The sequence below is a fragment of the Ambystoma mexicanum genome, chromosome 3p, assembly GCF_040938575.1.
Source record: "Ambystoma mexicanum isolate Mex_15411 chromosome 3p, UKY_AmexF1_1, whole genome shotgun sequence".
Lineage (NCBI taxonomy): Eukaryota > Metazoa > Chordata > Amphibia > Caudata > Ambystomatidae > Ambystoma > Ambystoma mexicanum.
The window spans coordinates 744,681,992-744,709,052 of record NC_090925.1 but is presented as its reverse complement, the minus strand read 5'-3'; the positions used below and the strand labels follow the sequence as shown (position 1 = coordinate 744,709,052).

General features: G+C 47.7%; 1 protein-coding gene across 2 annotated transcripts in view; it reads right to left on the bottom strand.

The window, feature by feature from the left end:
• LOC138580798 (septin-4-like) overlaps window positions 1-27,061 on the bottom strand; it is a 1,149,755-nt gene that overhangs the window by 263,068 nt on the left and 859,626 nt on the right. For both annotated transcript variants that reach the window (XM_069651643.1, XM_069651644.1), the window contains 2 exons: window positions 15,228-15,351; window positions 14,889-15,023 (listed from right to left, as the gene is read on the bottom strand). In XM_069651643.1, coding sequence (XP_069507744.1) covers window positions 14,889-15,023; window positions 15,228-15,351 — 259 coding nt within the window. The remainder of the gene's footprint in view (window positions 1-14,888; window positions 15,024-15,227; window positions 15,352-27,061) is intronic.

Below are 27,061 nucleotides of genomic sequence, written 5' to 3'. Positions count from 1 at the left end.
TCCGTAGGAAATATGGATTCAGATCATATTTAAAATGTGATTGTGGCGGCAAGGTGCGCAGCGGCCTGCGGGGGTCTGCAGAATTGCGGGCTTCGTCCTCGCCTAACCTGGGCTTCAGTCAGCACTGCTCCAGCAGTGGGGAGGGGGTCCTGAACCTCCTGGCTCGTTGCTTGGTATGGTTCCTTTGTTCTTGGCGTCCGAATATTGCGTCAAACATTTTATCCCTGACAATTCCTCTTTGCTACAAGATTCATGCCAATCCAAGGATACAACTAATACTATGAGATCTCTTTACCATGTCTCACATAAAACCCCAAAGTATCTATTTTTTGGGATGTCTTTGCTGAAGATAAGATCAAGAAAAGAAACAGCCTTAAGATTGTTCAATCGATATTTGCCCAATTTTGCAGTACCCTTTGGTTGAATGTAAGTGCTGTCCATACCTGAAAAGGAAGTCTTGAAGTGAAAGAACGCTTTCAGAAAAATATTTGGTCACTACAAATATAGAATTATGACTTTCGGATTTACCAACCCACCATCACTACTATAATGAATCATGGTTTTTTCAAATCTTACCTATCAATCGATCCTCGTTTACTTAGCCAATATACGCATCTTTTTCTTGATCACCCGAAGAACATACTCAGCATGTCCATAAACATGACACCACCAATTGCTGGCCAAACCTGAGAAGTGGGCATTCAATTTACCATCCATACGCTATCTGGTGTAAATTTTGTCCAAATCCAGGATAACAATGGATCCAAGGAAAGCATCTGCCATTTTAGACTGGCCGTACCCTACATCAAAAAAAGATATACAACATTTCCTCAGAATGGCTAACTTTTGGCGAAAATTAATTCCACACTTCTCTAGGTTGGTGTTGCCAATTACTAATCTGTTAAAGAAAATGCACAAATGTCAACGGTTATCAGCAGCTAAAGATGCGCTCCAGGCTTTGAAGACAGCGTTTACATATGCACTTGTTCTTTGCCAGCCTAATACCGCTGCACTCTTTATAGCCGAAACCGATGCCTCTGATTTCATCATTGGAGCAGTCTTTACGCAACTCCAGGAAGACAACTTAGAGCACTGAGATGGCTCTCTCTCATGAACTCATGAACACTCAATAACAGTGAAAGGTATTACTCAGGACCTCTAGCTAATAAAAAAATAAAAGCGTGGTTGGCGATGTTAGGGAGGATTCTCCTTCTAGGGCTAATTTCCCTCACCTAGTGAGTCCCCCAGCAGCTTTGCTGGATTTCTGGAGTTTATTTTTTCCACCTGGTAAGAGTGTCCATCCTTTTTCCACTCTTACATGTGTTTTGGCCTATGTGTTTTTACTCATTGTGTGATCTTGGGCACTGGAGCACACCACTCCAGGTGCCCCTGTTCTTGTACGGGTTACACAGCACCTTTAGTGTAGTAACCCAGGGTTGTCTTTAAGACTTCCCTCTGACTCCATTTTGCTGGGGCTGACTACTGTCCCCCAGAGAAAGGTAAAGTTGCCATTTACTTTACATAGTCATTTTGACCACAGACCCAGTACACCCCATTTTACATGGAGTACTGGAAAGGTCTAATCTGTACTCCTTTTCTGTCTGTACCTCCCTGAGCATTGTTTCGCTCTTTTAACATTTAGACTTGGCTGGTGGCAGTGGTATCTACCCTAACTTTTCTACCGTGATTATATTAGATAAACGTGGTACTGTTTGTTCTTGGCTATTATATTAGCCTTGAACATAAACCCGCTTGACCAAATCGTCTTTCTTTTGGCTCCGGTTGGGTTTATTCGCCATTTCTTTTTGGTACAGTCCTTCTTGTGTTTTACTTTGCACGGAAAACTAGGTTCGCCTTCTTTGTTCACCGTCTTTTGGCGGGCTTCTGCAGAGAAGCCCTCCTCTTGGCGCCTGGGTGTCTAGGTAGACTGAATGTGGGGATGGGGTGTAGTCACCCCCTGCACAGGGTATCCTAGGAAACCCAAGTCACACTTTGCCATGATTGGCTGAGGTGGTTGGCCCGGTTGGACAAACCCCTGCTGCGTGATTGACAGCCAGGCTGTGTGAATGGGGGTTTTGCGCATAAAAGGCAGGTCTCTCGGGCTAGAAGTCAGAGTCGCCTCTGGAACTACAAGGAACCGAAGAGAAGCGGAGAGAACGACGGCTGCTGCAACTACCCCGTCCCGGTGAAACCCTGCTGCAGTCCTGAGCTATCTTCCCTTCAACGACTAAGAGGAGATCCAGTCCAGAGTCTTCTTCCCTTGAGCCTGGTGGGGATAACCAGCTCATCTTCTTCAGCCAGATATCTCCGCCGTGGTCGAAATCGCTGCACACTGCTGTAGTGGTCCGGATAGCCACCTGCTGAGCCTCTCCTGTTCTTAAAAAGCACACCTTTTTCGTTGTCGCTGCTGCCGGCTTCATCCCTGTCTGGTGCAGACCCCCTTCAGAGGTGCTCCTTCACAACGAAGCTCCAGGAATCGTGGGTCTGCGGGAAACCAACACGAACAACTGCCAGGGCACCAGCTGCATCGTTGGAATAAGGTACTGTGCTCTACTCGAGGGATCTGGGTGATCCCCTTTTCTTCATCATCAAGGCTCGTCCTTGTTTTCCCTCCTTCTTATAACTTTTGCTTCTGAACATTGACAATATCCAAGTACTTTTGGGCTACGCTGAATCATGAACTGTCTAACGGTGTGATCTTCGGCACAGGTCTCAGGTGTCACTTAAACCCGGCTCCGACCCTTTGACTTTTGAACTCCTGTTTCTGAGTGTTTCTCAATACTGTCTGCCTAACCTAAATATTGCCTGTGATTTTTGCCTCCAACTCCCTCTGGGTATCTCAGGTGCTAAGTGTGCTTTTGCCCCGGTAGCATTTCATGTCACGGATACGCGTTTATTGAGTAGACCGAACTGTCAAAAAGAAATCGCAACCGTATCTGCGGTATTGTGTTTTGTTCATAACACCGGTTCATCCAAACACAGGGTACTTACCTTGAGACATTATGTACAAAGTAAATTGGTTAGTTGTAGTATATTTAACGTGTGGTTTTGTTTAAAGTTTAATAGAGGTGTTGTGTTTATAAATGATGGTTTAAAAATAAATGTACCTATATTTTTACCTGAAACCTTGAGTCAGTGTTTGCTTGAGTCACAGTAATTGTGGTCCCTTTGTGTAATCTCTGCTACTGCTCATATACTCTTGAGATAAGCCTGGCCGCTCTGCTATTGCTACCACTATAACTTAGTAGTACAGGCTTGTACCAAAGGTAAACTTGTAATGCCACCTGTAGTCTTAATTGTGTGTAGTGGTCCCTAAGGGCACTGCACAGGATTCTGCCTAACAGGCGACTTCTGCAGTTAGTGCAACCGATGGAGTGCAAAAACAGCAGACAAGCCAGATGGGTTTATTTGCTTTCTCAATTCGATTTCCTCCTCACCTATAAACCAGGGACTATGTATACTATAGTCGATGCCCCGTCTCGCAAACATTGTGTAAACACTGAGGTCTCATATCACCATGAAAAGGTTTTACAAGGCAAGGCCTTGCTCCTCTCTGCAATCCTCTTTCTAAAACTTAGAAGTCCCTAAGTCGCGCTTCTCTGTGAAATCAAGTGATTGATTCAATTTGAATTGTTAGAATAAATCAAATTTATTAATGCATATCATAGAAAAAAGTAGAAAGAAAAAACTTTACCATTGAAGAAAATGATGGAGAACTGAGAACGGAATAGTTAGATTCACTATTACAGAAAAAAAATCATGATGAGGCTTTCATGAGCTTGTCAAATTGACACTCAATGTTCAATTGGTTCATGCGTTTAATGTTGCCCTGGGTTGTATGGTCTGAGACCCACAGGGAAAGGTATATATTTAAATGCTCCTGATTGCTGTGTGGTCCTCATTTCAGTTGGTTGATTTCCTTAGTTAGTTGAGGACAATGCTCCTGATTGTTAAAAGGGTCCTTAACGGTCTTGAGGATAATGCTCCTGATTGTTGTAAAGGTCCTTAATGGTCCTCCGACACGTGTTTCCCCACTCAAGGTTCTGAGTGGTTCTTCAGGAAGTGATTTGGTCTCAGTAAGGAGAATTGTTCCAAAAGGGTAAGTAAGTCTTAATAAGGTAAGTTGCTCCAGTTATTGTAAATATGCTCCTTTGATTCAAAGATATGTACCATTGATTCCAATTAGCTTCTCGTTTGAGAGATTTTTGGCTGTGTTGGTTTCCCTGAAAAGATGAAATAGTGGTAATGTATTAATTTGCACAATCTCTATTACAGGTTGAACTGTTGGTTTCCTTAATTTAATTGCTAGTGGTATAAGCGTTGTGTTCCTAGGGTTGCAGAGAACAACTGATGTTTAAAAATATGTCTATAGCTTGTTATGGTCTAGACTGTCCAATGAATAGGCATATGTATATCTCAAGTTTAAACAAGATAGTATAGGGCAAGTTGGTATTCAGATAGAAACAATAATTGGTATGAGACAAGTAAATTGGGGGTGATATGGCAGCCAATAATGGTTAGTAAAGTCGAATTTCTAAAGGAACTTCTATTTAAGAAAGCGGTCTTACCTAAGGTTCTGGTATCGTAGCTCTATCTGTTTCGATGGTTCGATTGCCATGATACTATAGAAGAAATGGCTGCTTTATATTGTGTGTATTAGCGTCCAGCGTCGGCGCGATGACGTCATGCGTTTCACGCTAAAGGTGTTGACGTCATGGTGTCATGCATCCGTGATTGTCGGCCATCTTTGATGATGTTTTTTATCTCGTTTTCATACATGACTCGTTTGGTTAAAAAGTGAATGACTGGTATTTAGTGTATGTTTACATTGAAAAATATGGTTGCTACCTGAAATCTATGCTGATTCAAAAAAAGTTATAGGTTGCTAATATTCTTACGCTCAGCGTGGTGTTATCATTACGTTATGCGTGCACGTTTTGTCGTCCAACTTGGAAATACTCTTAGATGTAGCAAAATGGAATGGTGGAACTTAGGGTGCAAGTCTGATATTTGTAAATCTGCTGCTGTCAATGAGCAAAGTGTCACCTATTTACGGATGGTGCTGATGAAATAGTAAGTGTACAGCAATCCTCTTTCTGCAGAAGGTTCACAAGGAGATGTCCAGTTATGAGGTCCTTATAAGGTTACAGCAACATACTCCTTAAGTCTTATAAAGAAGCAAAGATTATCTCTTTAGAGGCTGGCACTTCTATATTCCTACATAACACTCACAGAAAAAGGTACTCAGCCTTTGTCATGCCGCCTTGGCAGCAGGTCACAAAGGAATCACCACCAGTGCATGCAGGCTAAGACAATGTGAAACAAGTCTGCTGGTAAATATCCTCCAACTTGAATGTCTAACCATGCCATGGCAAGGCATCCCCAATTACATTACTGTTCACCTTGCCCCTTCAAACTGTTATATTACAATTATGGTAATTATTAAATTGGCAAAGTATTACAGTGGTAGACACTCAGGGAGGCAATAATTTACTGTGCTAAACTATCAGCGTGGCAGACTATCAGATTGGCACGCTTCAGAGAGGTAGGCCATCAGAGTGGGAGGCCATCAGTGTGACAAGCTATCAGTTTCGCAAACTAACCTGCTCGCAGGATATCACAAATGCAGAATATCACAATTGCTAAACATCACGTTTGCAGATTATTACACTGGGAAAATATTACAGTGGTAGAAACTCGTGCTGGGCAGAATTTACTGGGCTAAAAACAGCTTGGCAGGCCATCAGTGTAGCAAACCAATCTATTGGCAAGATATCACAAATGCAGAATATCACAATGGCTAAACATTACGTTTGCCGATTATTACACCAGGAAAGTATTACAGTGGTAGAAACCACTGGAGGTCAAAATTTACAAATTTGACAGACTATCACTGTGGCATGCATTCACCGTGGCAGGCTGTCAGGGTCACAAACGAACCTGTTGGCAAAATATCAGAATGGTGGAATATCACAATGGCTAACCATCACACTTGCAGATTACATTGGTAAAATATTACTTGGTAGAAAATCACAGAGGCCAGAATTGACAGTAATAAACCATCAGTGTGGCAGGCTAGCAGTGTGGCAAACTAGTTTGCTGGTAAAAAGTAACACATTTGCAACAAATCACATTAATAGAGTATTGTAGTGATGGCTGGTGTCCCTTATCTTGAAGTAGCTGTAGCTACGGGTCATGGTGCGTTGCAGGGCTTGGACTCCACTCGAACAGACAAACAGAAAGGAACACTTAGGCTCTGCCCTTTGCTGGCTACCCGGGCAAGGCTGCCCTGGGAGTCTCAGTTTTCCGTGTTTGGTTATGGGAGCCTTTTAAGCCTCCAATCAGGGGGTTGGTGGGGATGGAGGAGGGAAGGCTGAAGGGATGGGAGTGGGACGTGCAGGGGACAGGCGAGGAAAGGGCCGTGTGGTGGATTTGGGCCATGCGGGATGTGTAGAAAATGGCACAGCATATGGGGGGGTTAGGCACTCACCTGGTCTCTCATGGCGCTGGCAAAGAAATGCTAATAGAGCACTCCGGTTTGGATGCTCAGGTGTCAATGTTTGGTCATGTGAGCCTTTCCAGCCTCCGATCAGGGGGCTGTTGTAACGCTCACCTGATTCTCGCAGAGGCGCCGGTCTTGACTGGGCGACTACCGTATCTTCAAAGGTGATGTGTAGCACCCGGTTGGCTCTTTGGGCTGGACCTCTGTGCACTGTATGCCTGACGTGTAGAGTAAGATGTCTGCAGATAGAAAATATGGGGTTAATGAACTGGGGTTATTGGGGTGTCCCTATCTCTTTCCTCTTCTCCTCTCCTGTAGACCCCCAAAGGTTAACGCTCTCACCTTAGGTAGGTGAATGCCGAGCTCTCCATCTGCCTCGGGGCAGGGTGCTGTAACCAGTTTCTTCACTGGATAGGTAGCGCAGGCCTCTTGACTTCAGAGGACTGCTGTCCGTCGTTTACTGCACGAACGGTAAGTTTCGAGTCATTCAAATGTCTTTAAAGTCTTTAGTAATGATGTCTCTTGTTTTGCAGGGTTCCGGCGATGGCGGATGACGGGCTGAAGTGAGTTGAAGATGGAGCCCGTGTGATGAATAGAAGCGCCTGGAAGCACGTAAGTAAGCGCTTGTTGCCTGCTTCACTATGCGCTCTAACTGTCTTTTTATTTTGCAGGTACGAGTTCGGAGCGGCTGCAGGGTGCCGGAATACCCACTGGATTAGATGTGGAAAGGAGTAATGGCACGTGAGTATTAAAGTTCCCCAATGTCTTTAAACGCACCTTGTTTTGTCTTTCAGATGCGGGATGCAGCGCCGAAGGCCTCCGGAGCGTGCGAAGAGTTGGTAAACTTTTGTCTTTCAGATGCCGGAATGCAGTGTGAAGACCTCTGGAGCGCACGAAGAGTAGGTAAGCCTTTGCCTTTCAGATGCCGGAATGCTAACCTGTTCTTTCTTGTCTTTATAGGTGTTGCTGAAGACTGGATTCAGGATGGTAAGCCTTTGCCTTTCAGATGCCGGAATGCTAACCTGTTCTTTCTTGTCTTTATAGGTGTTGCTGAAGACTGGATTCAGGATGGTAAGCCTTTTTCCTTAGGCCCAGGACCGGATGCAGAAGACACGATGAGCGTTCTGCTGCAGAGGTTGCAGAATAACGCAAAGCAAGATTCATCCACCGGGTGTGGTTTAAATAGCCTCCTGTAGTGCTTAGGTGTCTCCTTCCACAGCCACGCCTAAGTAAGAAAAGAGTTCCTGGTAAGAAAAGAGTTCCTGCCTTCCAGAAGAGTTCCAGTGTTCTGAATCTAGGGAGTGGCTCCAGCCCCACCCAACAGGAAAAGTAGTTCCAAACAGAAGAGGATCAGAGGCTCAACTGGCAGGCAAGTAAGCAGCATGGTCTGCTGAAGGTAAGTCCACCCAAGCATTATGAGCCCGGCGCTTCCAGCGCTGGGACTGGGCATATTTATGAGCCTGGTGCCACTGGCACCAGGACTGGGTCCAAAAGGTCCCAATTGGGACTGGTTGGCACTCGGAACCTGGGTTATGGATCTGCTTCCAAGGGAGTTGGGAAAACCCTGACCTTTTGGAAGCAGAGATCATGACAGTACCCCCCCTCAAGGCCCCTCCCAAACCGGGCTTCTCCGGGGGTTTTGGCTTGTCAGGAAATGTTCGGTGAAATCTTTTGATTAGGCGAGGAGCGTGGACATATTCAGCAGGTTCCCAGGATCTCTCTTGGGGGCCGTAGCCTTTCCAGTCAATTAGGTAGAATAGTTTAGATTTGGAGATCTTGGAGTCCAGAATGCTTTTGACTTCAAACTCGAGTTCTCCATCCACTAGGACAGGTTTTGGAGATTTGGTTAGTCGGGTTTGAGGTTGCACGGGTTTTAATAGAGAGACGTGGAAGACCGGATGTATCTTCATGTGCGGGGGCAAGTCCAACTTGACCGCTACTGGGTTTACTATGGTAGTGATGGAATAGGGACCAAGGTATCTTGGGTTGAATGTGCGTGGCCCTTTTAGAGATAGATATTTGGTGGATAACCAGACTTGATCCCCTGCTTGATAGTGAGGGGCTTCCTTCCGATGTTGATCTGCTCCTTTCTTGTATTGTTCTTTAGCCCTTTGAAGGTGAGAAACAGCTTCCTTAAAGGCTTGGGTGATTGTAGAATGCAGGTAGTCTACTGCTGGTGTTTCAAGATCTTGGAGGGGATCCAACTCCGAGGTTCGAGGGTGACTGCCGTACAAAAGAAAAAACGGGGTTTTCCCAGTTCCCGAATGGACAGAGTTATTGTAGGCATACTCGGCTATCCAAAGGATATCTTTCCAAGCTTTTTCAGTTTGTTGCAGCATGCAGCGTAAATACTGTTCCAGAGTTTGATTGGTCCTCTCGGTTTGTCCGTCGGTCTGAGGGTGGTGACTGGTCGATAGTCTCACATCAATTTGAGCCGACCGACAGCAACTTCGCCAAAAATGAGAAATAAATTGACTACCTCGATCCGAAATTAGAACCAAAGGAAAACCGTGCAGTCGGATGATGTTTTCGAGAAATTCTCGGGCCAGAGTTGCTGCTGTTGGCAAGCCTTTGAGCGGAATGAAATGCGCCATCTTGGAGAATAAGTCCACGATTACTAGAATCGTATTGTATCCGGAGCATGGAGGTAGATCGGTGATGAAGTCCATAGAAAGCGTATGCCAAGGGCGAGGTGGGATGTCAATAGGGCGTAAGAGGCCTGCTGGTCTTTCCTTTTGACTCTTGTTTTGGGCGCATACTCCACAGGACATTATAAAGTCTCTGATATCTTTTTTCCAAGACGGCCACCAGAAGTAGCGCTTGATCTTTTCTGAGGTCTTGGCTATACCGGGATGACCTTCCATTAAAGAGTCGCGATAACAAGAGATTACTTTTTTCTGTAAATCTGTGCTGGGTAGGTATAATCGTTCTTGGAAATACAATAAGTTGTCCTTTACTGCAAAGTCCTTTCCCTGCAGATGCCAATTCTGTAGGTCTGCTGGAGTTACAAGTTGCCTGGCTTTATCCTTAACTTCCTCTATGGATTCTGTGGCGATTACACCCAGAATTCTTTGTTGGGGAATGATTGGTACAGGTTTAGGGTTGACCAAGTGTTCTTCCACTCCCATCCGAGAAAGGGCATCGGCTTTACCGTTCTTTGTACCAGGTCGATAGGTAATTATGAAGTCAAACTCGGCAAAGAATAATGCCCAACGGAGTTGTCTAGAGGAATGGGCTTTTGCGGTCTTCAAATATTGCAGGTTTCGGTGATCCGTAATCACAGTAACGGTGTGTCGGGCCCCCAGCAGATAATGCCGCCAAGCCTTAAAGGCAGACTTGATAGCCAGAAGTTCCTTGTCAGTAATCGTGTAATTGATTTCAGGAGGCGAGAATTTGCGGGACCAAAATGCCACGGGATGCAACTGATTGGTTACCGGGTCCTTTTGTGATAGAACTGCCCCAATGGCAAGGCTTGAAGCATCAGTTTCCACGATGTAGGGGAGTTCGGGGCGAGGGTGTTTTAAGATTGGTGCAGAGATAAATTTAGTCTTCAAATCCTGGAAAGCTTGTTCTGCCTCGGTAGACCATTCAAAACGTTTGTTTTTCTTTAACAAGGCAGTGATGGGCTGGACTATTCGAGAGAATTCGGGGATAAACCTGCGGTAAAAGTTAGCGAAGCCTAACATGCTTTGCACACCTTTTACGGAGGATGGTGATGGCCATTTGAGAACTGCATCGACCTTCTTTGAATCCATACGCACTCCGCCAGGTGATAATATGAATTCCAAGAATTCAACTTCAGTCACGTTGAAAACACATTTTTCCAACTTAGCGAAAAGTTTGTGTTGACGCAATCTTTCGAGGACCATTTTCACGTGTTTCCGATGTTCAGATTCCGATGAAGAATAAACGAGGATGTCGTCAATGTAAACAACAACACATACATCTATGAGCTCTCTGAGGACATCGTTCATAAAATATTGAAAGGCGGCCGGGGCATTGCAAAGTCCGAAGGGCATGACCTGATATTCAAATAGCCCATACTTGGTGCGGAAGGCTGTCTTCCATTCATCGCCCTCTTTTACTCGTACCAAGTGGTAAGCTCCTCTAAGATCCAGCTTTGTATATATGCATGCTTTTCTGACTTGGTCCAGGAGTTCAGGGATCAAAGGTAACGGATATCTATTCTTAACGGTGATCTGGTTCAGGGAGCGATAATCGATACAAGTTCTAAGGTCTCCTTCCTTTTTTGGAACGAAGAACAAAGCTGAAGAAGCAGGGGACTTGGAAGGACGAATAAACCCATTTGCCAGGTATTGATCCAGGTATTGTCGAAGGTGAAGGTTCTCAGGCTCGGTGAGGGCATAAATTCTACTAAAAGGAGGAGTAGATCCAGGTATCAGGTCTATCTGGCAGTCATAAGACCTATGAGGAGGTAGAGAGTTAGCCTGATCCTTCCGGAAAACATCTTGGTATTCTAGGTATTCGGGAGGTAACTGGGGAGTCTCTGAAGAAATTGCGGCCAGTGCAACACCAGGTGGAGGGTGACAAGTAGAGACACATTCTGGAAACTGGACCGTTCTTGCTCGCCAATCGATCAGAGGATTGTGTTTCTCTAACCAAGGTATTCCTAGAATAATCTGAAACTGAGGGGCCTTGATCACATCGAACACGATCTTCTCATGGTGTCCATCTTGACTTACTAGCGTCACCTCTTGAGTGGTATGCGTTACTGGCCCAGAGGCTATCTCCGTACCATCCACCGTAGTAATGACGTCCTTTACAGCCTTGGGACAAAGAGTTAGATTCATCCTCAAAACCATTTCATGATCCACATAGTTGCCGATGGCACCGCTGTCGACGTAAGCTTCAATTGCATGTAATCGATCCGGATTATCAGGGCTAATGAGGACCATTGGTATCACGAAATGCGAGGTCACGGAACTGGTTTTCACGCTCGGCAAGAGGACCTCTATTCTTGTCGGGCGAGGTCGTTTCCCTGCTCAGAGTTTGTAACTTTGGTAACTGCAGCTCCTACTGCCTTCTTGGCAGGTTTCACCGGACAGTCTCGAAGAAAGTGCCCTGAGTTTCCGCAATATAGGCATAATTGCAACTGTTTCCTCCTTTCCCGCTCCCTTTGTGTTAGAGGACCTTTCAGACCCCCTATTTGCATGGGTTTCCCGGAGTCTACTCCTTTGGAAGGAGTTGGCGGTTTGGAAAATACTCGAGCATCAAACTTGGAACGATCGGCCTTCCTGTTCTGCAGCCTGTGATCTATTTGAACGACCAAGTCTATATAATCCGAACAGTCTTGTGGGGGATTCACTACTTGGGCACGTAGACCTCTATAAAACAGCGTAATCCTTTTGTCCTCAGGCCATTGAGTTTCCACTATTAGTCTATTGAAAGATGCAATATAAGCCAAAAGGTCTTGATTACCCTGTCGCAACGAAAGAAGCTCATTGTCCAAGGCCTGCCCCTGTGAATGTCTTGCGAACAGTTTTTCCATATTAAGCTGAAAGGCTTGAAAATCATGGAGAACCGGATCATCTTGATTAACTAGAGGGATCGACCAGTCTGCCGCATTGCCACTAAGGTACGAAAGTACAAAAGCTACTTTTGCTTGATCAGTTGGAAAGGCTGCTGGCCGGCATAAGAAGTGCAACCGGCACTGATTGATAAATACTGCAAACCTCTTTGGGTCACCAGAAAATCGTTCGGGCGGAGCCAGAGGTACATTCCCAGGTAGGTTGATCTGCACTGGATTCATAGAGGATGTTGAAGGAAGATTTGCCCCTGATGCGGGTAACGGGGTCTGTCCGGCTTGTGACTGTAGCACTTGTCTAGCAAGATTGTCTGTTCTCTCCTTGGAAATAATTAGTTCCCTTCTTAGAGAATTCGTTTCCTGACGAGCTGCATGCACTTCTGCCCTTAGTTCCCCAAGTAACCAGGCTAGGGGGTCAGTATCCGAGGTTTCCATAGCGCCTGGGCGAGAGTTTTGCGGTAGGCTTTGCGTTCTGTAACGCTCATCTGATTCTCGCAGAGGCGCCGTTCTTGACTGGGCGACTACCGTATCTTCAAAGGTGATGTGTAGCACCCGGTTGGCTCTTTGGGCTGGACCTCTGTGCACTGTATGCCTGACGTGTAGAGTAAGATGTCTGCAGATAGAAAATATGGGGTTAATGAACTGGGGTTATTGGGGTGTCCCTATCTCTTTCCTCTTCTCCTCTCCTGTAGACCCCCAAAGGTTAACGCTCTCACCTTAGGTAAGTGAATGCCGAGCTCTCCATCTGCCTCGGGGCAGGGTGCTGTAACCAGTTTCTTCACTGGATAGGTAGCGCAGGCCTCTTGACTTCAGAGGACTGCTGTCCGTCGTTTACTGCACGAACGGTAAGTTTCGAGTCATTCAAATGTCTTTAAAGTCTTTAGTAATGATGTCTCTTGTTTTGCAGGGTTCCGGCGATGGCGGATGACGGGCTGAAGTGAGTTGAAGATGGAGCCCGTGTGATGAATAGAAGCGCCTGGAAGCACGTAAGTAAGCGCTTGTTGCCTGCTTCACTATGCGCTCTAACTGTCTTTTTATTTTGCAGGTACGAGTTCGGAGCGGCTGCAGGGTGCCGGAATACCCACTGGATTAGATGTGGAAAGGAGTAATGGCACGTGAGTATTAAAGTTCCCCAATGTCTTTAAACGCACCTTGTTTTGTCTTTCAGATGCGGGATGCAGCGCCGAAGGCCTCCGGAGCGTGCGAAGAGTTGGTAAACTTTTGTCTTTCAGATGCCGGAATGCAGTGTGAAGACCTCCGGAGCGCACGAAGAGTAGGTAAGCCTTTGCCTTTCAGATGCCGGAATGCTAACCTGTTCTTTCTTGTCTTTATAGGTGTTGCTGAAGACTGGATTCAGGATGGTAAGCCTTTGCCTTTCAGATGCCGGAATGCTAACGTGTTCTTTCTTGTCTTTATAGGTGTTGCTGAAGACTGGATTCAGGATGGTAAGCCTTTTTCCTTAGGCCCAGGACCGGATGCAGAAGACACGATGAGCGTTCTGCTGCAGAGGTTGCAGAATAACGCAAAGCAAGATTCATCCACCGGGTGTGGTTTAAATAGCCTCCTGTAGTGCTTAGGTGTCTCCTTCCACAGCCACGCCTAAGTAAGAAAAGAGTTCCTGGTAAGAAAAGAGTTCCTGCCTTCCAGAAGAGTTCCAGTGTTCTGAATCTAGGGAGTGGCTCCAGCCCCACCCAACAGGAAAAGTAGTTCCAAACAGAAGAGGATCAGAGGCTCAACTGGCAGGCAAGTAAGCAGCATGGTCTGCTGAAGGTAAGTCCACCCAAGCATTATGAGCCCGGCGCTTCCAGCGCTGGGACTGGGCATATTTATGAGCCTGGTGCCACTGGCGCCAGGACTGGGTCCAAAAGGTCCCAATTGGGACTGGTTGGCACTCGGAACCTGGGTTATGGATCTGCTTCCAAGGGAGTTGGGAAAACCCTGACCTTTTGGAAACAGAGATCATGACAGCTGTTGGTCATGGAGGAGGGAAGGCCCGAAAGATGGGAAAGGGGCGGGTGAGGACAGGGCTGTGTGGTGGGTTTGGGCAAAGCAGAGTGTGTATAAAATTGTGCAAGGTACAGGGGGTGCTAGGCACTATGGAGCTGGCAGGGAAAAAACATATGTGAAATGTCTGGGGTGTTTGAATAGTTGGGTGAGCTCACAGGTGCAATTGGGTTGCATGAAGTGCATATTTGTATTAATGTATTAATTTCTTAAGCATTTCAATGCCAAATGCTTTACATAGAAACATGGGTCATAGCGTATAACCGTTGTTACACACTGTACTGCAAGGTCTTCAGTGTGGGTGCAATACAGACCATTAAGTTTAATATTAAGGTTATCTGCACAGCTGTAGGTTCTGGACCGGAGGAGATGTCATGGGTATTTTAACGTACAATCGTCCCCGGGTGACCATATTTAGCCAATTGCCAATGAGCCCGCTTTAGGCGTTTTTCCTGCCAATTGTGGATCAAAAAGGGATGCCCACTTTTCCACAATCTCATATGGGGCCTGCATTGACAAATGGGGAGAAGTCCCTTTTATGATGAGCAATGAGCACTGGATTCATTGGTGCATATTTCAAGATTTCAAGACCACAGGACTTTGGAAAGGCATACATTCAATCTCAAACACATCTCTTCCCGGTCTCCTATTAAACCTGACTCCATACTTACCTCACAGATTGATTGTGCACCCTCAAAGAATTAAAAGCTGCCATGGTATAGAGATGATAAAAATAACTACATCTATTGGAGACATTGGTTGACTTATACATTATGGCATTAAGCCATCTGTGAACTAGAAATGGGGTAGAAAGAGGGGATGGAAGTGTATTCTTACCCATGGCCGAAGGGTGAGATGACATACAGGCAGCAGTGCACCCGGTTATCCTGAATGTTCTTGCGGTTCAAGCCACTTTCATCATGGAAGTACTGCTCGAATTGCTCATCAATATAGTACAGTACTGGCTTCCAGCTGCAGAAGGCATCAGAGAGGGAGTGAACACAGAGGGGTGAGCACACACACACACACTGGCCATAGGTGTTACACATCAAAACCTGTGCACAAGTAATAGGCATAACTATTTTGATCCATAGTATGACACACTGCCATGCCTACTTACCATACGTCCCCCATTAGCCAGAGTAAATATTTACCACCTATCTTTCCCTTTCTTACCATTCTGTATTATCCACAGCATCTCCAAAGCCTGGGGTGTCCACCACGGTCAGTTTCATCTTCACTCCTTGCTCCTCGATCTCCACTGCATGCTTCTGAATCTCAAGGGTTTTTGGGATGCGATCTGTATTTAGAGGACACAAATAGGATCAGATCAAGGAGAGGCAAGTGTGACAGGCAAGTATTAAACCTATCCCCCAAGGGTTAATAGCAAATCAGAGAGAGTGTGAGTCTGGATATTTGAAAGATTGTGTTTCTCATGTTAATAATTTGAAGATATTTGAAATAATAGTTGTAAAGTTATGAAAGTTTTAAAGAGTTTATAAAACATTGGGTTTCTTAGATGAACAGTTGTTAAAACATTATTAAGCAGCATTAAAAATGTAGGATAGGTTGTTAAACATTAACAAGTTGAATTTTCTTTTTTTTTAGTTCAAATGTTAAAAGAATTTGGCCCTCATTTCAAGTTGCCCATCCGGAAACAACGGTGTCAGTAAGTTTACCGGCACTGTTGTTTCCGGACCGGCAAACTAGGAGTCTGCGGGCAGGTTGCCTTCCCGTCCGCCAGGTTTGCCCTGGCAGGCGGAGCGGCACCCGCCCACAGACTTTCACTGAAATGACGGTGCTGGTGTTTCAGTGGTCCCCGCTCCCATAGAATCCTATGGGACTATATGGGAATGAGGAACAACATAGTAACCGGGCCTGACTTACCGGTAGCCGGGGTTGTAATAGCCTGGTGTTAGGCAAGCCAGACGTTGGTAACTATTTACGGGACCGGCAGCAGCCTGGCAGATTTACCAGCACGGCTACCGTCGGACTCGTAATGAGGGCCTATGACATCTTTAAACAGGTTTACTTGTCAATGAAAATGTTAACTTGGTCATTGGGTTCTAACACTGATTGTTCACCAAAATGGAAAAGGTTTTCATTGGGATTTTAAACATCTGGGAATTTCAAGTAAAGATTATTCAGGATATTATTTTTAAAAAGTGGATTGGTCAAACGTTTTAAAAAGTGAGACTTTTTAAAAAAGTTGCAATCATTCAGCTTTACGTGTGCTAATAAGTTAAAGATATAAATATAGTTAAGTTAAAATATGTGATTTTCAGTAAAAAAATGCATTTAGGTATTGTTAGAAGATACATTAAAGTTATTCGTGAGTTTTTCAAAGCTTTTGGTTGTGTGATACAAAACTCAAATAGGTATTTGGGAGTTTGTGAACAGTGGGATTACTAATTAGCATGTCTAAAATGTTATTTAAGAGGTTTTAAATATCAAGAATGTCAGTTAAAAGTAAAACAAATAATTACTTTTTTTTTTAAAGAGGTGAGATTTTTGAAATCTTTAAGGAGTTTTACAAAAAGCCAGAACTATAAGTTAAATATATAACCAAAACCAAAAGTTCTTTAGTATGTTTTCTAAAGATGGGATTGTTCAAAATAACTTAATGTAATGGTTGTTCAAGATGCTTATAGTTAGTAAAAAGGTAAAAACAGTTATTACAATATCATTATATCTTTACAATTATTAAAAGGACATAATATGACCAATTTCAAGATTTGATCAGAAGAACAAGTTACTTACCCCTGGTAATGTTCTTTCGACTGGATGTTCCTCGCAAGTATTCCTCATCTTTGATATATAATATCCAGCTTCAGCTGCTTCGGAAAAAGACATTTCGGCAGAGGGCGCTGTGCGTCGATGCAGTCGACTCGAGGGCCTCCGTCTCGAGGATGATGTTATCGAAGGCATGTATAGCACGCGCAGCGCCCGTTGGCTTCAGTTCTGTTTCTTCGTGTCATTCTCAAGTAGAACAAGTTACTTACCAACTGTAAAGTTCTTTCGACTGGATGTTCCTCCAACGTATTCCTCATTTTAGATAATCTGTCAGCTTGCTGCTTCTTTCTTTGGAAAAAAATTTTGCTAGAGGACACTGTGCTCGAGGCCGCGTAGTCTTAGTCCCTCTAGGGCCACCGTCGAGTGTTGACGTCATCCGTCGTATAAAGGGCTCGAGCCACGGCCGTTGATCTCAGTTCTGTGTTTTCGGTGTTAATGGTCGCATCAGTTGTATCAGGCATCGAAGGATGTCAGGCTCTTAAGGAAGTACAAGTGCAAAAAGTGTAAAAACTGTACGGAGGGGTAGGTTGGGAGGGTTGATGAGGAATACGTGGGAGGAACATCCAGTCGAAAGAACGTTACAGTTGGTAAGTAACTTGTTCTTCGAATGGATTGTGTCCTCCCACATATTCCTCATCTTAGATAGACTCCCACAGCAGTAGTAATTTGGAGGAGGGAGTACCAGAGTTTTGAATTATGTACTGAATGAAGGACAGGTTTTGCAAAAAGGTGTAACGCTTACCTCTGGGGCCCTGCAGGAGTGCCTGGTCTGGTCTGTCGGTGACTGCTGGTCCGGTCTGTAGTTCTTGCAGTTTGCCCAAAATACTCCTCCCGACTCTGTCCACTGTTGGTTTAGTCACCCAATGGATAGAGCGTAGGGGAGTGATTTGGATTGAGGATAAGATCCAGATCCCTCGGAGCTGCTGGATCCCTGGATGCTTTTAGTCCTTAGTGTCTTGTCCCAGTTACTTCACTGGGCTCTAGGCGGTATTGCAGTATTACCCAGGTCCTTCACTAGGTCCAGGTGGCCCAGGCCTGCTGCGGCGCACCCAACCGCCTCGTATATGCCCTCTGCTGTGCGTGGTTCCACGCTGGTTAGTGTCTCCAGTTTATGGCCAGTGTCCATGTACCATAGGGGCTGAGGTATGTGAAATGTCTGTAACTGACCTTCTTTCCCTTGCAGGCCTGTGGATGACTGCACACTGTGGTAGTTGAGGAGCCCTCTGCGGTGAAGGTGCGATCCAAGGTGAGTTCACTGGATGGGGAGGGGGGTGTGGATGGTAGTCAATGTCTCTGCTTACCCCCGTATGTTTTGTTTTTTGCAGGACTGGAGTCGCGGCATAAGAGAGCCGACAAGTGTAAGATCAGCTGTTGCTTTCATGTTGCCGGCGAGTGAACAGCTGTTGCTTTCTGTGCCTTCTGCGAGGCCGGTGGGAGATCAGCTGTTACGAGGTTGCTGCAGGCGGGCCGGCGAGTGTCCTGGTTTTTTCATACAGGATGCGGGCAAAGTCGGTGAGAGGTCTGCTGCTGCTGCAGAGTTGCTGGAGACCCACCGTTGGAAGCAGGAAGTCCAGAGTTGCTAGATGGGAGTCAGGACGTGACAGGCAAGCGTCACGCTGCGAGCCGGAGAAAACGCTAAGCGTTGGGTGTGGCTCAGGGCGGGGGTTATATAGCCCTGGGCCCACCCAGCACCACTAGGCCACCATGGGTGTTTCTGTAGCAGGCCCTCTAGAGGCCATGTTGGATTTCATTGAATGGTCCAACCCGGAGGCCATTTCGGAAGGGGCATTGTCTGAAAGCATTGGCAGCAGCCTATTTCTGTGCCATGCTGCCATGTTCCAGGACCAGATGCCGCCAATGCTGCTGACTGGAGTGGGGGCCATGACAGCACACCCCCACAAAGCCCCCCCAAATAGACCCACTGGGCCTGGGCGTTCCGGGTGCTCACAATGGTATTGAGCCAAAAGACGTGGAGCGTGTATATGCTCAGCTGGTTCCCAGGTCCGATCCAAAACTCCATACCCTTTCCAATCCACCAAATAGTAGAGTCTTTTCCGCACTCTTGGAATCCAGGATACTTCTGACTTCGTATTCCGCCTCTCCCTGCACTATTACGGGGGGAGGCCTTTTAAGGGTGTCAGGGGTGCCAGGATGCACAGGTTTTAGTAGAGAGACATGAAACACTGGGTGTATACGAAGCACCAGTGGGTGTTCCAGTTCCATGGCCACAGGGTTAATAATGTTCCTTATTGGGTATGGTCCAATGTATTTGGGGTGACATTTCTTGGGTCCTTTTAATAGGATAGGCTTTGTGGACAACCAGACTTTATCGCCCATCTGGTACTGAGGTTCGGGAGTTCTTTACCTATCTGCGAAACACTTGTGATTGATTTTTGCTCCCCGAAGGGCTTGGGTAGCCTTTTTCAGTGTTTCCTTAATGTTGGTGTGTAGAGTACTAACTGCTGGCATGTCCAAGGGTGCCGGTGGATCTAAGGCTGATGTCCGTGGATCTTGTCCATGCAAGAAGAAGAAAGGCGAAACACACGTGGAGCTATGAACAGTGTTATTGTATGCGTACTGCGCTGCCCATAGTAGTTCCACCCAATTCAGATCTGTCTGTGTAAGCATGCATCGAAGGTACTGCTGGAGCGATTGGTTTGTCCTCTCGGTCTGACCGTTGGTCTGTGGATGGTGACTGGTTGACAGCGGACCTCGATCTGAGCCTTAGCACAACAGGCCCTCCAAAATCTGGACACAAACTGGCTTCCTCGATTCGATATCACTACTGAAGGGAAACCATGTAGTCTAATGACGTTGCTTAGAAAGATGTGAGCTAATGCTCCTGCACTGGGTATGCCTTTCAAGGTGGTGAAGTGTGCCATCTTGGTTAGGAGATCAACAACCACCAATATGGTATTGAAACCGCCACAGGAGGGTAGTTCAGTGATGAAGTCCAATGAGATTGTGTCCCATGGGGCCGGTGGGATTGACAAGGGACGGAGCAAGCCTTGTGGCTTGATCCTTGGTGTTTTGCTTCTGGCACAGATGTCACAAGATTTCACATGCTGTACTATGTCCTTCCGCCATGTAGGCCACCAGAAATACCATTGGATTTACGCCAGGGTATTAGCTATACCAGGGTATCCTGCTGTAAGTGCATTGTGGTAATTGTTCATGACCTGTTCCTGCATTGCCAGGTGTGGTAGGTAAAGCCGATTCCGGTAATACAGAAGTTCATTAACTTGAGTTCGTCGTGGATCTTGTGAAATCCATGTACGCACTTGCGTTGGGGTCATGACTTTTTTAATCTGCTTGTGTAGGCTCTCAAGGGTAGGCAGAGGAGTACCAGTGATTCCTAATAGTTTCTCTTCCGGTATGATGGGTCGCAGAGGAGGACTTGCATATGCATCTTCCTTTTCTGTACTCCAGCCGATTCGAGACAGCGCATCCGTTTTTCCATTTTTTACCCCGGGGCGATAGCTGACAGTGAAATCGTATTCTGAGAAGCACTGGGCCCATCGTAAGTGTCAGGGTGTTTGTGCTGTGGCTGTCCGGAGAAACTGCAAATTACGATGGTCGGTAATCACTGCAACTGGATGCCGCACTCCCAAAAGATGGCGCCTCCATTCCTTGAACGCAGCTTTTATAGCGAGAAGTTCCTTGTCGGTCATCGCGTAATTGAGTTCCGCTGGGTTGAACTTTCGAGACCAAAAGGCTACTGGGTGTTACTGATTGGTATTAGGGTCCCTCTGAGATAGCACTGCTCTGTAAGCCACGTTGGAGGCGTCTGTTTCCACTAGGAATGGTAGTTCTGGGTTCGGATGTATGAGTGTAGGTGCTGTAGTGAACCGCTGTTTCAGTTGCTGGAAAGCCCTTTCGGCCTCGACAGTCCATTGAAAGGTGCGGTTCTTATGGAGTAATGATGTTATGGGATGGACAATCTCTGAGAAGTCAGCGATGAACCTCCTATAGAAATTGGCAAAGCCTAGGAAACTCTGGACCGTCTTGATTGAGGTAGGCGAAGGCCATTGCAGTATTGCTTCAACCTTGCGATTATCCATTTGGATACACTGAGGGGCGAGTATGTATCCGAGGAACTCCACTGTGGTGACTTGAAACGCACATTTCTCGAGTTTTGCGAATAAACGGTGCTGGCGTAGTATCTCCAAGACTGCTCTTACGTGGTGGACGTGTTCTTGGACAGATTCAGAGTAGATCAAGATTTTGTCTATGTACACCATTGCGCAGACATCCAATAGTTCCCTTAACACAGGGGTGCACAACTGATTTTGACAGAGGGCCGAAAGTACCTTACATGATGGCTATAGTGGGCCAAAAAGTAAATGTGGGTGGGGCGGTAGGCGGGGTGGGGCGTGGTGTGGCAGGAGGCTTTTTCAACCCCCTATGTTTATTAAACACTATGCCCCATAGCCCCCACCCCTCAAGCAAACACTATGCCCCATGGCTCCCACCCCCAAACACTATGCCCCATGACACCCACCCCTCATGCAAACACTATGCCCCATGGCCCCCACCCCTCATGCAAACACTATGCCCCATGGCCCCCACCCATCATGCAAACACTATGCCCCAAGACACCCACCCCTCATGCAAACACTATGCCTCAAGACACCCACCCCTCATGCAAACACTATGCCCCAAGACACCCACCCCTCATGCAAACACTATGCCCCAAGACACCCACCCCTCAAGCAAACACTATGCCCCATGGCCCCCACCCCTCAAGCAAACACTATGCCCCATGGCCCCCATCCCTCATGCAAACACTATGCCCCAAGACACCCACCCCTCATGCAAACACTATGCCCCAAGACACCCACCCCTCAAGCAAACACTATGCCCCATGGCCCGACCCTTCATGCAAACACAATGCCCCAAGACACCCACCCCTCATGCAAACACTATGCCCCAAGACACCCACCCTCATGCAAACACTATGCCCCAAGACACCCACCCCTCAACCAAACACTATGCCCCATGACACCCACCCCTCATGCAAACACAATGCCCCAAGACACCCACCCCTCATGCAAACACTATGCCCCAAGGCACCCACCCCTCATGCAAACACTATGCCCCAAGACACCCACCGCTCAAGCAAACACTATGCCCCATGGCCCCGACCCCTCATGCAAACACTATGCCCCAAGACACCCACCCCTCAACCAAACACTATGCCCCATGGCCCCGACCCCTCATGCAAACACTATGCCCCAAGGCACCCACCCCTCATGCAAACACTATGCCCCAAGACACCCACCCCTCATGCAAACACTATGCCCCAAGACACCCACCCCTCAACCAAACACTATGCCCCATGACACCCACCCCTCATGCAAACACAATGCCCCAAGACACCCACCCCTCATGCAAACACAATGCCCCAAGACACCGACCCCTCATGCAAACACTATGCCGCAAGGCACCCACCCCTCATGCAAACACTATGCCCCAAGACACCCACCGCTCAAGCAAACACTATGCCCCATGGCCCCGACCCCTCATGCAAACACTATGCCCCAAGACACCCACCCCTCAACCAAACACTATGCCCCATGGCCCCGACCCCTCATGCAAACACTATGCCCCAAGGCACCCACCCCTCATGCAAACACTATGCCCCAAGACACCCACCCCTCATGCAAACACTATGCCCCAAGACACCCACCCCTCAACCAAACACTATGCCCCATGCCACCCACCCCTCATGCAAACACTATGTCCCATACTCATACAGACCCCAACCCCCCCACCCCTGCATACAAACTAACAAGTATACACCATGCACCCATACAGACCCGAACCCCCACCCCCCAACTCAGCACACAAACCCACAAGCATACACCATGCACCCATACAGACCCGAACCCCCCACCCCCAACTCAGCATACAAACCCACAAGCATACACCATGCACCCATACAAACTCGAGCCCCCCCAACTCAGCACACAAACTCGCAAGCATGCACGCATACAGACTCGGACCCCCCACATCTCAACATACACTGAACGTGCACACAACAACAACAAACATTCAGGCAGACCCGACCCCACCCTCCCAGCCCCGCCACCCCCACCCTCCCAGCATCTCAACATACACTGCACTTGCACACAAACATATTCAGGCAGACCCGACCCCACCACCCCCCCACATCTCAACATACACTGCACTTGCCCACAAACACATTCAGGCAGACCCGACACACACACCCCGTCCGCATCTCAACACACACTGCACTTGCACACAAACACATTCAGGCAGACCCGACACACACCACCTCTCCGCATCTCAACATACACTGCACTTGCACACAAACACATTCAGGCAGACCCGACACACACCCCCCCTCTCCGCATCTCAACATACACTGCACTTGCACACAAACACATTCAGGCAGACCCGACACACACGCCACCCCCGCATCTCAACATACACTGAACTTGCACATAAACACATTCAAGCAGACCTGACACACACCCCACCCCCGCATCTCAACATACACTGAACTTGCACACAAACACATTCAGGCAGACCCGACACACACCACACCCCCGCATCTCAACATACACTGCACTTGCACACAAACACATTCAGGCAGACCCGACACACCCCACCCCCGCATCTCAACATACACTGCACTTGCACACAAACACATTCAAGCAGACCCGACACACACCCCACCCCCGCATCTCAACATACACTGCAGACATACAAATACAAACACACCCATAGACACCCGACACCCCCCCACCTCCGCATCTCAACATACAATGCAGACATACAAATACAAACACGCCCGACACACACCCCCACCTCCGCATCTCAACATACATACAAAAACAAAAAACACAGGACGGAGCCGAGACAGACACACACACAAACATACAGCCCCCCCACCATGTACTTACCCAGACGTCCTGGAACGCTGGCGGGGCTTCTGGCACTGCCCAAATCATTTTGGGTTGTGTGTACCTCTACATCTGTGCACCCCGGTGCACAGATGTAGAAGTATACCCAACCCAAAACGATTTTTAGAAATGGAGGGACAGATGCAAAACAAGAGCCTCTTGCTTTGCATCCGTCCCTCCATTTTTAAACATCTTTTTTCTCCGGCTTTTACCCGGGCCGCCAGAGAGAGACAGTATGGATGGAACAAAGGGCCATCCATACTGCCCCTCTTCTGTGCGGCCCGTGGGGGGGTGGGGATTGCTCAGCCCCGACTTCATTCTGCCGGGGGTGGGGGGGGAGGAGGGCCCCGCAGCCCCCCCTACTCTGCACCCCTGCCAGGGCAGATTAGGTCACTGAGCCCCAGCTTCCCTGGCAGCATACACACACACACTGCGTGACTCACGGCCCGGCAAGGAAAACAAAGACTTTCTTAATGGAGGGCGACCTTTGCTGCTTGCGGGCCGCCTTCCATTAGGAAAGTCTTCAACCCTGCCGGGCCGCATCCAGCAGCATCATGGGCCGCACTTGGCCCGCGGGCCGTATGTTGTGCACCCATGCCTTAACACATCTGTCATAAAGTATTGGAATGCGGCTGGCGCATTGCACAACCCGAACGGCATGACATTATATTCAAACAGCCCGAATTTGGTGCGGAAGGCCGTCTTCCATTCGTCCCCGGCCTTCACGCAAACCAGGTGGTAGGCCCCCCTGAGGTCCAGTTTCGTATAAATCTTTGCTCCCTTTACTTGGTCTAATAGTACAGGAATCAGGGGCAAGGGATACTGTTTTTTTTATGGTCATTTTGTTGAGCTCCATATAGTGTATACAAGTTCTGAGATCCCCCTCTTTCTTGGGGATGAAGAAAAGAGCTGAGGAAACAGGGGACTTGGAAGGCTGAATGAACCCGTTGGCCAGGTACTGATCTAGATATTCACGTAGGTGTTGGTTCTCTTTTTCCGTAAGTTCGTGAATACGGCTACATGGAAGTTGTGCTCCAGGAATCAGGTCGATCTGGCAGTCGTAGGGCCTATGGGGTGGCAAGGTGTTAGCCTGATCCTTGTGAAAGACGTCCAGGAAATTGTCATACTCCGGTGGTAGCTGCCCTGTGATTCCAAGCATAATCCCTGGTGGTTTTGTTACTGCTGCAGGGCTCTCGAAGGACTGTGGTTGAAGCAGGATAACAGGTACGGGTACACACAGCTGAAAATGTCACAGAATGAGTACGCCAGTCTATGGCCGGATTATGGCACACCAACCAGGGCATCCCCAAAATCAGCTGGAATTGAGGGGCGTTGATGAGATCGAAAGTAATTTGTTCCCGATGGCCGTCATGGCATAGCAATACAACGGTTCCAGTACATTGGGTCACAGGCCCAGACGACAATGGAGTTCCATCCACAGATAGGGCATTATCGACTCTGTCCCGTTTCTGAATAGGCACACCTATCCGTAGGGCTACTGTGATGTCCATATAATTGCCTACTGCTCCGCAGTCGATGTAAGCCTCCAGAGCATGTATCCATTGTGGCTGCTCGGGGTATAGTAGGATAACTGGTGTTGTAAGGTGCGAGACCGTTGACGTCCCTTCTTTCCCCGACAAGCCGGTCTCTACTCTTGTCGAGCCATGCAGTTTCCCAGTGACTCTAGTGGCTCTGTCGTGGTTTCCATAACTGCCAGTGGTTTTCGGGGTATCTTATTTGGGCAGTCTTTTAGAAAATGTCCCGCTTTACCGCAGTACAAACATAACTGTTGTTTCCTATGTCGTTCTCTTTCCTCCTTGGTTAGTGGACCTCTTACACTTCCCAATTGCATCGGCTCAGGCGTGCTTTCGGTAGTTTGAGGTGTGTCCCGGGGACGAACGTACAAGGGTCGATTCTCAAAATGGGATCGGTCAGACTTCCTTTCTTGCAGACGATGATCTAACTGTACTACCAGATTGATGTAGTCCATGCATCATTCCGGTGTGTGCACAACCTGTGCTAAAACATCTTTTAGTTCGCTTTGCAGACCCCAATAGAACAGGGTGGTCTGTTTGTCCTCTGGCCAACGGGTTTCAGCCACCAGCCGGTTAAATGTGATGATGTACGCTAACAAATCTTGAGACCCCTGTCGAAGGGCCAACAGTTCCCCATCCAAGGCATGACCCGAGGTGTGGCGAGAAAAAAGCTCGTCCATCTCCTGTTGGTGGAGCCAACGGGACAGTAACAGGGGTGGTTACCTGTACCTGGGACGCTGCTGCTGTTGCTCCGTCAAGTGCGCCAGGCAGTGGGGTTTGTCCGGCTCGAGTCCTGGTGAGGTGTTTAGCCAACTCCTCCGTTCTCTCCCTGTTCACAACCAGCCCTTTCCTCATTGCGTTGGTTTCTGAGCATGCTGCATGCACTTCGGCCCTCAACTCGCCCAACAGGGCAGCTAGTTGGTCGATTTCAGATGCCATGGCACTCGGGCAAGGCGGTAACGTGGGCTTAGCGTTCTGTAACTCTTACCTCTGGGGCCATGCAGGAGTGCCTGGTCCAGTCTGTCGGTGACTGCTGGTCCGGTATGTAGTTCTTGCAGTTTGCCCAAAACACTCCTCCCACTCTGCCCACTGTTGGTTTAGTCACCCAATGGATAGAGCGTAGGGGAGTGATTTGGATTGAGGATAAGATCCAGGTCCCTCGGAGCTGCTGGATCCCTAAATGCTTTCAGTCCTTAGTGTCTTGTCCCAGTTACTTCACTGGACTCTAGGCGGTATTGCAGTATTACCCAGTTCCTTCACTGGGTCCAGGGGACCCAGGCCTGCTGCGCCGCACCCAACCGCCTCATATATGCCCTCTGCTGTGCGCGGTTCCGCGCTGGTTAGTGTCTCCAGTTTATGGCCAATGTCCATGTACCATAGGGGCTGATGTACGTGAAATGTCTGTAACTAACCTTCTTTCCCTTGCAGGCCGGTGGATGCCTGCACACTGTGGTAGTTGAGGAGCCCTCTGCGGTGAAGGTGCGGACCAAGGTGAGTTCACTGGATGGGGAGGGGTGTGGGGATGGTAGTCAATGTCTCTGCATACCCCCGTATGCTTTGTTTTTTGCAGGACTGGAGTCGCGGCGTAAGAAAGCCGACAAGTGTAAGATCAGCTGTTGCTTCTGTGTTGCTGGCGAGTGAACAGCTGTTGCTTTCTGTGCCTTCTGCGAGGCCGGCGGGAGATCATCTCTTACAACATTGCTGCAGGTGGGCCGGCGCGAGTGTCCTGCTGTTTTCCTACAGGATGCGGGTG